General features: G+C 37.8%; 2 protein-coding genes across 5 annotated transcripts; both read left to right on the plus strand.

Annotated features, from left to right (window-relative positions):
- Nucleotides 1–239: 239 nt before the first annotated feature.
- On the plus strand, nt 240–11494 carry LOC133880374 (uncharacterized). 4 transcript variants are annotated; one of them, XM_062319328.1, is made up of 4 exons: nt 240–450; nt 9412–9530; nt 10093–10271; nt 10598–11494. In XM_062319328.1, the coding sequence occupies exons 1-3, from the start codon at nt 244–246 to the stop codon at nt 10256–10258; spliced, it is 492 nt and encodes a 163-aa protein (XP_062175312.1). In that variant the 5' UTR covers nt 240–243; the 3' UTR covers nt 10259–10271; nt 10598–11494. The 4 variants fall into 4 exon arrangements, with proteins under 4 accessions (XP_062175312.1, XP_062175313.1, XP_062175311.1 ...); XM_062319329.1 differs by having other exon boundaries at nt 10855–11494; XM_062319327.1 differs by lacking the exons at nt 9412–9530; nt 10093–10271; nt 10598–11494 and adding exons at nt 2413–2619; nt 2832–3400.
- On the plus strand, nt 10406–11250 carry LOC133879076 (uncharacterized). Its single transcript, XM_062317625.1, has 2 exons — nt 10406–10432; nt 10855–11250. Exons 1-2 carry the CDS (start codon nt 10406–10408, stop codon nt 11248–11250), a joined length of 423 nt encoding a protein of 140 aa, XP_062173609.1.
- Nucleotides 11495–14277: the final 2783 nt, after the last annotated feature.

A 14277-nucleotide genomic window follows, 5' to 3' on the forward strand; every position in this document is an offset into this window, starting at 1 on the left:
AAAACTAAAAATAGTTTTAAGTTTTTACTATCTCAGTATCTATTATTTGTAAAATACAATAAATTAGAAAAATAAAATTATTTTAAAGATCATATACCACAACGATAAACTCTGAATTATCTAATAAAATAAAATACTCCTCTATAGGATCACGTGACCTCCGACAAGTTCCTGTCCTGTTTGTGTTGTTTATGTATTAATCTAATAATCTATTATTTTATTCATTGCAATCAGCAAAGCAGAATGGCGACAGGGAAAATCAGCCGCCGGCGAGATCGAGCTGAGACCCTTGTGGAAGCAGCGCTTCGAGTCCTCAACACAGCGGACCCATTCGAGAAGGCGCAGCTTGGCGACTCAGTCGCTTCTCAGTGGCTCCAGGGGGCCATCACTCAGCCCTACGACCCGTCTCTGGCCCTCCCCATCCCAGATCGCCCCGCCAGGCTCTCCAACGTACGTGCACTTCAACTCCCTCAAATGCTTTCTTTGAATATCCTATCACTAATGATATAATAAATATATAATCATATTATAAGAATTCTAAAGCCCAAAAGCCACTGCCTCTTTACTCGAATATTCCGTATATATAATATTTTAAGATTTGGTGTTTTTATATTATTGTATCCAAGGATGTGAAAATGGGTATATCTTATGGCTATCTATCGATTCAGTCTTCCCATTGAAGCAAATTATCAACATCGATCTCTGGCTTTTGGGTTGGATATCTATGTACTTTCAGCGTAAAACCATTTCCGAAAATTGTTTTCCCCAATTTTAGATATTTGGGGCAACTGAAAATAGTAGATATAATAGTCTTTCATGTAGATAAAATAGTGTTATATTTTCCAGGCACCCAAATTATATAATTTTTTTATAAGTAAATCAATTTTTTAAAGCACATAGGTCACAACCCATGTACACAAAAGAATATACAAAAGAAACACCCACTTAAAGAGAGGGAAAGGAACACATATTCAGAAATTCTACAAAGACAGCAGCCATCTACCTATAGAGTTTTGAACGATATATCTTTTAATGCTATCACCGTTCTCTCACAGCTTTCAAAATTTTGGAAATTTCGTTCTCCCTAGATACACCATATCACGCAATGGGGAGCCATCCTCCAAGCTTCTAAGTTATGATGACTACCAAACTAGCCAATAACTCCACCATCCTATTGGGCATTACCCACCCTTCCTCGAAAACACAAAACTGATACCCACAATTTTCTAGCAATTCCGCAATGGAGCAAAAGATAATCGATGGATTCCACATTGTTCTTGGACATGTAACACCAATCTATCACTATTATGTGCCTCTGTCTTAGATTATACAAGTTTGGTATCCTCCCTAATGCTGCTGTCCATACAAAGAAAGCTATTCTTGTAAGCGCCTTATTTTTTCATATGCTTTTCCAAGGGAAAGAAAAACAGCAGGGGGACTTGGCGCATGATAGAACACGCTGAAAGATATATGCCCATCTCCTCTGTTCAACATGATAGAGTACAAGAGGTTGAAGAAAGAGGGTGACCATCTGTAACTCCAAATCATGTACGGGTCTGGTAAAGGTGATAATCCATTGACAGATGTTCGCCACCACCATATGGCCTGCCACTGAGGCCTTCTTTCAGGGTCTGATCTCCACACCAGACATCATACGAAATCGAATATTAAGCCTATATATCTCCCACCTCATATCTAACAAATCTAGAAAAATCTCTCTATTCCCTCCTAATGCTTTTTCCACACCCCCACCCCATAGGACCCATGCATTTAAAAGTATATAAATAAAAGAATCTCTCAACAAAAAGAGGTACATCAAGACTTGTTCTTTTAATGTAGAGCATTTGGAGAGAAATGAATTGTCGACTCTTTGAGGATGGCGAGACCAATGTGCTATTCCTTAAATCCTCATTTTTGAAATCTCTTTTGGATTGGGTTATTGTATATATTCCCAATTTTCTGTCAGGGACTCTAGTATATCTGATTTGTTTTATTGATTGTAGTAGTAGCTAAGGCCTCAACTCTCTTGTTTACTCTTCCTGTACGAGGGATCTGCCTTTGTTTTTTTTAATAAAATAAGGGAAAACTGCAATTTACCCCCCTGATGTTTACACGAATTTTCAATTTTGGCACCAATGTTTAGATTGCTTCAATTGCACCCAAGAAAGTTGAAAAAAATTTCAATCCACCCCCTTCCGTCCAATTGCTCCGTCTGATGAGACGGAAATGGACCCACGTGCGCGGCATGTGACTTATATGCAGATAACCGGACGAAAATACCCTCAAAAAATTGAGCCGTTGTTTTCTAAGTCACCCGTTTTGTTTCATGTATATTTGGTTCAAATATTGTTTAAGGAAAAACAAGGGTTTCGAATTTGAAGGCTGACGGAGACGATGGACGCCTCGACACAGGACTCGACCCCTGGCCAGATACCCGTCTGTTCTGGGCAATCGATTGGGCACTCGAAGGAGAGGATGGAAGCAAGGTCGGAGTCCCCACAGAGTGTTGCCACTTTTTCACGGCAACGAGTATGCTACTGCGAGCGGCCGATGAATGTGAAAACGGCGCACACGAGCAAAAATTTCGGAAGAAGGTTTATGGGGTGTGAAAATTGGAAGGCAAGTAGTACTTATTCTGATCGATTTTAGGGTTTCATTTTGTATTTGGGAGTTCAAATTTGCAATTTTATAGTCGGCTTTTGAAATCTGGCTTTTTTGCATATATACCATTCGATGTTGGATTGTTGGTGCTAAAAAGTGGCAAAATCTGGAATGCATTCCAGACAAGTTGGACAAGTTGCAATTTTTTCATTATTTGTTGTGTTTTGCAGATCCACAGAGATTGTGGTTTCTTTGAGTGGGTTGATCCCAAAATGTGTGCACATGGTCAGAGGGTTGTTGGTCGATTGGTTGAGTGGCACGAAAGTTTGGTGGCAGAAACTAAACGATGTGAAACCATGGTTGAAGTAGAAGTTGGGAAGTGAAGGCCGAAATGGAGAAAGAGATTGAGAAGGTGAAGGCCGAAGTTGACAATGAGAGGAACGCAGAAATTGCACAATACCGTAAAGAAATTGAGATTTGGGGGATCAAATTTGAAGCAGTGAAGAAGAATTACCACACAATGCTTGTGTGTTCGTGGATTTTATTTGCATTGTGTTTCTTCTTCGGACATGCAGCCAAAAACCAGGAGGACAATAGGGTTGGTTATTTGAGGTTGCCTTGAGTTGTATTGTTAGACATTTTTTGTGCACTTCTATGGGGCCATAGAAGCTAGAAGTGAACCATTTTTTGTGCACTAAGTTGTGTTGTGGTATTTTGGTTGCCTTATTGCATGTATTTAAGTGGGATTGTTTGTAGTTGGAGCTGCTTGTATTTATAAAGTAACAGAATTTTATCCCATTATATTTTTCACACTATCATTGATGGAGTTCATGTGCTTGAGCATCTTAAAATACGGGGTCGATTTGTTTGGGCCGATGAACCCCGAGTCCCTTTCTTGTTAGTTGCCTAAACTGTCTTCAATTTTTAACTAATTGTAATCAATCCGGATACGTATAATTCAGATTAGATATAACAATACAAGTATATAAGCACACAATTTGGACCCAAAAGGTAAAATTATATTCAATGCTAATGATTGCAATTTAGCTAACCGAATTGCAATCGATTTGGGCAGCTAATGAAGAAGGATTAATTTCAATGGAGTCTCATTGTCCAAACAGCCCATTCGAAACCCTTTCTCATTAGTTTCATAAATTGGCTACAATTTGGTCAGCAAATTAAGCCGATCCCAATACACATAATTAACATTAGATATAATAATCAGAAGTATATAAGCACACAATTGTCAATTGGGTCCAAAAGATAAATTTAAAGCATTCTCTTCAAAGTAGCGTAATTACATAATTCTCCCTGTCCCATATCAACCGCATGACGCACCCAAAATTTATTTCTCCAAAATCAGTGTTGACCTGTTCATATTGTTAATGCATTCCAAAACCACACAAATATCAAAACCTGCAATGCATTCCAAAACTACACAAATGTCAAAACCTGCAATGCATTCCAACATCATAAAACACATTGTAATCATTACACAAAAATAAGCAATTCTGCATTGCTAGTACTGTCTATCAAACACAACCACCAATCCTGCATTTTATGTACTGTATCAAACACATAACCACCAACTGTCAAACACAACTACCAACTGTCAAACGCACAACTACCAATTGTCAAACACAGATTATGCACATGTGCATTAAATACAAGCACATATTTAATTAACGCTTCCATTCTGGCCTCATTCTCTTCCTCTTCGCTTCAGCAATCTCAATTGCCTTTTCAACAGTGGCCACCACACGTTTGCCCTTGCTTTTGGATGCCGGATTAGTTGCTGTCCCACTGGTTCCCGCACTGCCACCTCGAATTGCATGGCCCCCTCGGATTGCAGGGCCACCTCGGATTGCAGGGCCACCTCGTTCATCACTATCACCCTCAGTTAGATCAATAGGTGTGGTGGGACCCGGTTTGGACTTCCCAAAAATAGCCGCGACCCTTTGTGTCTTCCGTCTCCTTGGAGGAGGTGGGACAGGATTTGTTGTTGCTAGTGGAGGTGGTGGGACTGGATTTGTTCTTGCTGGTGGAGGCGGTGAGACCAGATTTGTTCTTGTAGCCTGTGTAGGAGTTCTTGAGGTGGTACTTTGTGTCTGTTCCAAATGAGTCAAATAAGGTGTGGGACTATCAGTATGCATATAGTACATAATAAAAAATAAAGGATAATAAAGATTAATAAACGCACACTGTCTGGAGGTGGGGTAGGCAGCACAACACTTGCTTGGGTACTTCTCATTGGACATGCCCTTTTATTGTGCCCTCTGCCCTTACACATGGAGCATTTCATCCTAGCACCAAATCTTCTCATTCTGTTTGGATTTTTCGGATCTCTACGTTCATCAACTTGCCTTTTTCTTACCTTCTTTGGTCTACCCGGGGCCACTCTTGATACTGGGGGTTCCAACTTGTCATGCTGGGTTGGTATCCACTGCTCTTGACTAGGCATTGGGTATATAACTGGCGCATATGCTTTCTTGTACATCTCCACAGTGAAGTACTCATCAACATAATCCTCTGCATTCTTACAACTATGTCGAATAGCAGCACATGCATGCACACAGGGGATTCCAGACATTTCCCACACTCTACAACCACAACTTTTTCTCCTCATGTTGACTACAAATTGTCTACCATTTGGACCAGTCACTTCAAACATGTCATCACCAGCATATAGGACAATACAGTCCATTGATTCATTCCGGATTGCATCCAACTTATTTTGGATTTTAGGAGTTAACTTCCCTGTCAAAGTTTGAATGCCATCCCTCTTAGCCTGGTATCTCCTCATCAACTTTTTTCGTATCTGCTCCAGCATGGTCAAGATAGGCTTATTGCGAGCCTTTAGAATGTATGAGTTAAAACACTCACATATATTATTCTGCAGAAGGTCACACTTTGAATCCGTAGCAAACCATGCTCTTGACCATGTACTAGGATCAATTTTGGCCAAGTACTCATGGGCATCACTCTTCATTCTCTTCAGCTCACCCATTATCCTTAGAAAATCCCCTTCAGTGTATGCAGAAGCTGCAGCCCATAACTTCTCCTTTAGGGCAATTCCTCTATGCCCCCCAATGTCCCTATAGTTCGCATAAAGATGCCTTACACAAATCCTGTGATCGACGGTTGGCATGACATAATCAAAGGCTGGCATTAGACCCTACGATCAAAAAACCACAACATTAGATTAAGAATGTTAGACATTTTAAAATAAAATGAGATCACACGGGGCACTAACCATGACTTACCTTCTGTCGATCCGAAATAAATGTTGGCCTGCCATGCCGCTCATGGTTCCCAAGATCAGACACTAGGGTTTCCAAAAACCAGATCCAGCTGTCCTTAGTCTCAGCTTCAACTACGGCATATGCAATCGGATACATGTTATCATTGCCATCGCGTCCAACTGCAGCTAGAAGTTGCCCCTTAAATGGCCCTTTAAGGAAACACCCATCCACCCCTATCACAGGCCTGCAACCTTCCAAAAAGCCCTTCTTCATGGCTGCCAAAGAACAATACAGTCTTTGAAACCTTGGATTCGCTTCGGGTACTGTCCTATCCACTTTCATCACAACACAACTTCCTGGGTTGGTTGCTCTCAAGGTCTCACAATAGTCCCACAAGGCCGCATACTGACCCCCATGGTTGCCATATATTTTTTTATTAGCCTTGATTCTTGCCTTATACATCATGCTCGGATTCACATCTATCCTCCATCTTTCTTTCACTTCATTCTGTATCACATGTAATGGCATGTCGGGCTGAACTCTAAACTTATCAATCAGTTTATCGGCTATCCATGTAGAGTTTACAATTGAGTTCCTAAATTGCCTGCCACACACATGTCTACCTTGAAGGCTGATTATCTGGAATGTAGCTTCATCATCCACCTGTCTAGCATACACTCTATAATTACACTTTGGTTCTTTACATACAACAATACACTTTTTTCTCTCATTTTTTTTAAAGGTAATGTCCTTGCCCCTCTTAAGATTGAACACCCTAACAGCCTCCCTAAATGTCTGTATATCTGGGAATCTCATCTTAACTTCCAAACTTGGATCCTCTCGGTCAACTGCATGGAACTCAGACCCTCTTGACTCAGAATTTTCAACTTCTTCATCACTAGCTACTGGTGAGACAAGTATGTCACTTCTAGCCATATCAGAGTTATTGTCATCGTCATCATGACCAACTTCATCTTCATTATCACCATTACCACCCTCTTCACTATTCTCATCATCACCACCCTCTTCACACTTCTCATCACCCTCTTCACTATTCTCATCATTACCACCCTCTTCACTATTCTCATCATTACCCCCTTCATTATCCTCTACATTACCTTGTTCAACCCTAGGATTATCATGTTGTACATTAGAGGGTCCAGAACTATCAACATCAACACCAACATCAAATACGTCTTCAGTATCACTAAGCTTATCATCCCACAAAGGATCATCCAAATCAGCCCTACCTCCATATTCATTATCATCTTGACTATCCTCTTCATCACCTCCTCCTTCCCCAAAAGACACAATATATAATTGCAAAATGGCATGCCCATCATGGCAAGCAGACAGGTTCAGCACATCATGGTCTGAAGTAATTAAATGCAACCCATCAGCAAGACTCTTCACGGGGTCTTTAAAATACATTAAATCCCCTAACTTATATCCATATTCCTTACATATATCTTCAATTTCAAAGAAAGATAGTTCATCAAGGTCAACACTATCTTTGTGCAGTTCAACTTCACCACCCGTATACTCACACCCAAAACTCCGGTCAAACCTACCCCCAAAATGGACCTCAACCACTAGTTTATTGTGTGCCATCCTACGAGGTAAATTTAATAAAACATAGTAAGTGACATGTTGTAAAATTAAATAAAGGCCAACAACACATTAAGTGACATATGGGGACCACAACACAACAACCAATATACACAACCACAACTTCTCATCTAGGGACCACTACTCTTTTTTGAACACACAATACAGCAACTAACTTCACACACTGGCACCATTTTTCTCATCTGACCACTGTTGTTTTTTAAACAGACAATACACCAACTAACTACACACACAGACATAATCATGTACCATTTTCTCCTCATGGGGTAAATTGCAGTTTTTTAAACACCAAATCAACACAAAGCAGCACATCATGCACATGTAAAAGCAAAGCACATGGTCCCATCATCATACAAAGCCACAAAGGTAATTGAAATTCAACAAAACACACGGACCCAGTAAGAAAGCAACTTCTCAATAAAAAATATACAAAGCCAATCATTGAAAGCATCTTCTGAATAAAACAAAGATTTCATAACCCAAAAACGACGGAACCCTAAGCACATTTTAGTTCGGTTCTTTCGCTTCATTCAAGACAAAATAAAGGAATTATCGAATGAATTTAAAAGATATCATAACACAAAAACGACGTAACCTACTTTTGCACAAAACCCTAAATTTAAAAGAGGGGTCTTTTTATTTGAACATACCTTGATCGAACACCCACTTCGGTCGGTTTAATCACGACAACCCTTAGCCCAAAGTCGATTTCGGCTGAAATTCGTTGGTGATGATAATCCGCAAAGGAATACTGTCTTCAAAAATTTGTTGTTGATTCCGGAGATGTTTTTCGGGTTTTTACTTTGCACTTGAAAGTGGTTTCTGAATTTTTAAATGCATAAGCGGACACAGGACCGGTCTTTTTTAATTTAGAAAACAACGGCTCAATTTTTTGAGGGTATTTTCGTCCGGTTATCTGCATATAAGTCACATGCCGCGCACGTGGGTCCATTTCCGTCTCATCAGACGGAGCAATTGGACGGAAGGGGGTGGATTGAAATTTTTTTCAACTTTCTTGGGTGCAATTGAAGCAATCTAAACATTGGTGCCAAAATTGAAAATTCGTGTAAACATCAAGGGGTAAATTGCAGTTTTCCCATAAAATAATTATTCATAAAGAAAAAGGTATCTCTCAACAAAAAGGCAGAAAGTTTGAAAGTTTGCAACTTTCTTTCATATGATACAAAATAAAATGATATTTTATCCTTTGTTCTCTTATTTGTTTTCATTTAAAAGCTTGTGGAGATCTCCATCATTATTCTTCTATGTTCCACTTCATTCTCTTTAAGATTGCTAGTGATTATATAATAGAATATAACAAAATCATAGGAATTTTAAATTAAAACCAGTCAAGCTGAGATACAAAATTTCGTTGTTTTTAAGGAGATTGAAACCTTTTGCGGTTATCAAAACCCTAAAACCAGTAGTAGACATTATCTTTTGACTTGTCCCATCAGGATACAACAGTTTAATTGTTTGTCGAATGACTTAAAGTAATTTTACAATAAAATAATAATTGGGTTCAAACCTCCATTAAAGATGCATCTTTCTTTCCTGAAACATTCTCAAGTATATTAATTTATGATATATAAATGACTTGTTGTGTCTATACATTACATTGAGAGATGATACAAATGGGTATATTTATATTCTTATTGGACCTCTTCCAAATAATTAAGAACCATGACCATTTTGCAAAAATAATAAGTTCATTATTCACATGGTGGAAGGTTTTAAAGTTGATTGGGAGTTGATGTTGATTCAACCGCTAACTCTCAATTAAAAATTGAAATTCGCACAAGTATTCATATAATTTTTACCATATTAAAAAATCTGATTAATAGACATTTATAACACTAAAATGTACTTGCATATCCATGCCCATTTGCTACTTTATGCTAACTGTTCAATGAAATACATCAATGAATCTTTTGTGCAGGTTAAGTTGGTGTCACCGAGTCTCATGCCGAAGCTTGGAAAAGCAGGTAGCTTGCAGAGTAGGCAGGCCATTGTGCATAGTCTTGTGCACACTGAGAGCTGGGCTATTGACTTGTCTTGGTACTTTTTCTTTAACTTGTCTCCTTATGAGGTTATATTAAGGGAGTTCTTTTATATAACACTTCCTTTTTGGAGTGTCCTTAAACTGTTTTTGCATAACCCAGAAGTGTAGTACTACACAAATTATGTATAGAAGAAACTTTGAAGGGTAAACACATGGAGAAGCATCCAAGTTTGGATTTTGATAAAACATTTTGAGACACCAACTTACACAAAAATAATTAAATCTACTTTGGACCCAACAAATACGAGATTAATCACTCACTTCTATTGTTATTATCCAATATGGAATTCTATGGTATCTGAAACTCTAATATATTGAAAACATAGCTTTTGAAAATACACTTGCAAACTCTTTTTTCTTTTTTTCTTTTTTCCTTCTCCTTCTTCATATTCATTTTGTTTTTACATGTCAAAACTGAATGTGAGGCAACCGCCCCTCATTTATTCATATACATGTTCATGCACATCGTCTATTCTCTTGTAGATGCATTAATTTCGTATTGTATCTATCTCTTGTGTTGTCTCTTATTTATCTGTCATGTAAATCTGTAATTTTATAGGATATAATAGCTCGCTTTGGTAAGCAAGCTGCAATGCCAAGAGACTTCTTCACCGATTTTGTTAAGGTGGCTCAGGATAAGGGCCGACACTTCACTCTCCTTGCAGAACGGTTAGAGCAGTTGGGTTCTTTTTATGGAGCATTACCAGCTCACGACGGCCTCTAGGACTTTGCTACTGGTACTTCCAATGATCTCTTAGCACGTCTGGCAGTTGAGCATTGTGTCCATGAAGTGTTTTTTCCTTACCAACTTTCTTAATTTAAAATGAATTCATTTGGACCAACATGGTTTAAATTTTTCATTACAACATATATGACTTCTGAGTCATCACTTGGTGGAGTCAAGCTATATCTTTCGTTCAGAAGGATCTAGTTTTCACAAATTTAGTTTCTAATTAATGAACTTAGGCTATTAGTATTGCTATTTAAAGCATATGGAAATTGATTTTTTTTTTTTTTTTTCACACATACATCTGCTGGTAAAAACCCATTGTCCTGATTGCAGGCATTGAAGAAATGGAGCCATAGTTACAAATCATGCAACTTGGTTCAGGATTTTTGAGATGAATCGATCCTAATTTGTGGAGATGGTTCCATTTTCTTGAACTTCTCCAGATATTTATCCTATCACCGGGCTTGTACATAGTGTGGACTCATTTAGTTTTAATGCAACACTGGAGTACACCCTTTCTCTGTGTTGTTCAAATGTTCCATCAGTGAAAGATGTTTTATAAATCATCACAAATTTGAGTTTGAACACAGGCAAGAGGACTTGATGTGCTGCCCACAACCATTTCTTGGTTTCGCAATGGAGGTGATAATGAGACAGCAGATTTACTAGAGAGAGTGGTTTACCCCGAAGAGGTTACCCATTGTGCTGCTGGTGTTAAATGGTTTAAGTATCTTTGCCTGAGGGCTAAAAATCCTACTTGGGATCAGGGCAGCATGGCATCTCCAGGTGGGTCAGGAGCAAGTGAAAAAACGCTAGGGGAAAATGGAGCAATTCAGAAGTTTCACTCGATAGTGAGGACATACTTCAGGGGACCATTGAAACCACCTTTCAATGAGGAAGCAAGAAAAGCTGCTGGGTTTGGCCCTCAGTGGTATGAACCACTTGCTGTCAAAGAGGTTAGCTCTAGAATGGAAACAATATTGTAATTAGCAAAAATATTTTGGTAAAGCTTGTTTAGGACACTAGGATCGCATCTTATATTTCTTCTGACTTCTTAAGAGGCAAATGCGTTTTTCCTTCTTTTTTTTTTTTCCCCTTTATTTTAGATGAGGCTGCCCACAATGGGGTCATAGATTTAATCATAAGAATCTGTTTTTGAATGCATAGAATAGTGCCTTTGAATCTGGGTTGTTTTGATACAATGTACGGTTTTAGGAAACGTTCTGTTTTTCTTGTTTAGTTTCTTATTTGTTTAGCTTGTGTGTAGTTACGCTGCTTGTTGCAATTTTGAACTCTCTTTGCTTATATTTTGATGACCTGCACAATAGGTCGTGGTTGACAAAAAGACAAACATCTCAGGTCAAACCAATCAAGCCCTATTTCATACTTTATTTATTTGCGTTTTGTAACATAAAAGTGTACCATGTAACCCATATGTGGGGGGACTTGGAAGTATGCACACTTAAAGATCGTAATATATCACTACGCTCTGCAACCAACGTCCGAAGATTGAGATCAATCTTTGGTCTCATTTAGGGAACTATGGAGACAGGCGATACAATGAACATTTCACCAACATCACCATCAACAACAATCAATAATGTCATGCAAAAAAAATTATTAAATGCTACACATACAAGAATTAATTCATTGATAAAGATGCTTATTTTCCATAGTGTTTTTTATACACCATTATTCTGACAAATGGAGCATATAGCTACATCATTATGTTTGATGAAAAAAATCAGAACCTTGTAACAGTTGTGTTTTCTTGTCCAGAAAATTTCAACGCAATTATCTTAAACCTCAGAACATTAGAAACTTGAAAATCGTGCAAAACCTCATGGCTTATGCACCTCAACAAGTTGGTTCTCTATGGGGAGGTTGGGTTCAAGGAACCAACAAAAATACCACAAGCAAGACGGTAGAATGGAGGGCTATTCCAGGAAGAAAATTACATACTAATCTGAAAAATTATGACTAAATTTTGAATTACATCCTCCACCATGGTTGATTTCAGGGTAGTCCCAGTAGGTTAATTTGGGGCTTCTCTCATGTTATTACAAAAGAAGTCTTCGGATATCACTAAAGTTTGAACTCAAAGCTGAGAGGAATGCACCTACAGGATAAAATAGTGTTAACCTGATAAGCAAGTAGTCATATAATATGAATGGGAATTGAACTATATTATCATGGCCCTCCAGGTGGCCTTTTGACTACTTATATAGCAAATCACTTGAATGGGCAATGAACAAGACAATTAGAAAGTAGTGCATATTTCAAATCTGAGCTTCACTGACGGCCAATCTCAGTAAGGGTTTGGATACTCTATGCACTGTCATTCAACAATGACATCATGTCACATTCAAGGAAGAGCGTCATTTGTCACCAACGGCATCATGACACATTCAAGGAAGAACATGGCCCGTCACCCAATGTAGGGGCAACTTGGTAGCCAACTCTCTGCTAAGGCCTCAGCTCATGATTGTTCAAAATTAACAGGACTACAAAACCAGAAGGCTTGAGAAGAAAGTGAAATAGTTACTATTGTCCACTGTGTAAAACAGTGTTTGCAAGATTAATCATTTATGACGCAGCATCCTAAACCAGAAGAGATGCTGATTGGTCTTAAACACCATCTGGAATATGAAAAGATTCATATCAAACTTTGTTGAAAAGTTAAGATTGTACCTCCAACTTTGCCATCAAAAACACGGTGATCAGCAGATAATGTTAAGTTCATTTTAGTGACAACTGCAGGCCTCTCGACTCCTGGGTAAAAAATAAGTCACGTCATCTAATTTGGTATTAAAAGCATAAACTATTAGAATAGAAAGCTAGAAATATTTTACCATCACTTCCAATTACGGGTTCAACAACTTTGTTGCCTCTACCAACAGCAAGGATACCGGCCTGAGAAGGAAATGAACAAATTTATACAAGAGACAACAACAACGTGCAACATCAACTAAACGTAGAGCACTACAGTGTCAATTTTCTATCCTTGTTTAAAGCCATTTTCTATTATCTGTAAATGAAAAAAGATGACCGAAAAAAATAGATTTGGCAGTGTAAATTCCCATCAATCTTTCATTTAGATAGGCTACATTCAAAAATTGGTAGAGAGTTGTTTGCTACGAATTCAAAATGAAATTTTTGGGCTGAAAGCAACCCAAAATTATGTGCTCTTAAATATTTGAAAATGAAAAGAATAATATCAATTTTAACATAGAGATCAAATAATTTTACTAGAGGGTCTCTGTATTCTAGAGCTAATATCATCACTATTTAAGTTATTGACCAAACAAAGAAATAAGTAAAGTTAGATCATCTTAGAGAGAGAGAGAGAGAGAGAGAGAGAGAGAGAGAACCTGTGGGGGGTTTATTATTGCACAAAAATTGTCCACCGGAAATATTCCCAAGTTCGAAATGCTGCATAAAGATTAAGAAGGAAGTTTAAAATTAATTCTTCTAACAAAATGAATATGTAATTCGGTCCTAGTATAAAAATAACAATTAAAACAAAAAAACTTGTGCTATAGGTTACAGTTGAAAACAATCAAGGAACATACAATATATTTACCTAAAACTTCCTCCTTGGAATTCATTTGGTAAAAGCTTGCCTACTCTTGCCTTCTCAGCTAATTCCTTCACCTGAAGCTCAAATATCAGCAGAGAATTGACAATGATTAACAAGAAAAGGAAGTGGATCTAGATTTTTTATTTAAAAAAAATAAAAAAAATAAAAAAATTAAGTGGGTTTATAAGAACTCTCCATTTTTTAATCCAAAATCCATGTTTGAGTAACTACCATTTTTTTTTTTTTTCTGTAGATTCCATACTAATTTAATTTGATTAGATATCATTGCAATGAAGAGGACAGAATTAATTGATGCATGTTTCTTAAGTGTAACCACACAAGCAGATGACTCTTTCCTTTGGGGAAACGAGAACAAATAATAATAATAAAAATAAATAACAAAATACAGGATCAAATCTAATAAGGAACCCAC

This window comes from Alnus glutinosa, chromosome 10, assembly GCF_958979055.1.
Source record: "Alnus glutinosa chromosome 10, dhAlnGlut1.1, whole genome shotgun sequence".
Classification (NCBI taxonomy): domain Eukaryota; kingdom Viridiplantae; phylum Streptophyta; class Magnoliopsida; order Fagales; family Betulaceae; genus Alnus; species Alnus glutinosa.

What these genes read in the sequence shown, in the direction of transcription:
- LOC133880374 (XM_062319327.1), top strand. Translation starts at nt 244, where the DNA reads ATGGCGACAGGGAAAATCAGCCGCCGGCGAGATCGAGCTGAGACCCTT. An exon ending in GCCCCGCCAGGCTCTCCAAC is followed by an intron (nt 451 to 2,412) that starts GTACGTGCACTT and finishes GCCTCGACACAG; the next exon opens with GACTCGACCCCTGGCCAGAT. An exon ending in TGGGGTGTGAAAATTGGAAG is followed by an intron (nt 2,620 to 2,831) that starts GCAAGTAGTACT and finishes TGTGTTTTGCAG; the next exon opens with ATCCACAGAGATTGTGGTTT.
- LOC133879076 (XM_062317625.1), top strand. Translation starts at nt 10,406, where the DNA reads ATGACTTCTGAGTCATCACTTGGTGGA. An exon ending in CTGAGTCATCACTTGGTGGA is followed by an intron (nt 10,433 to 10,854) that starts GTCAAGCTATAT and finishes GTTTGAACACAG; the next exon opens with GCAAGAGGACTTGATGTGCT.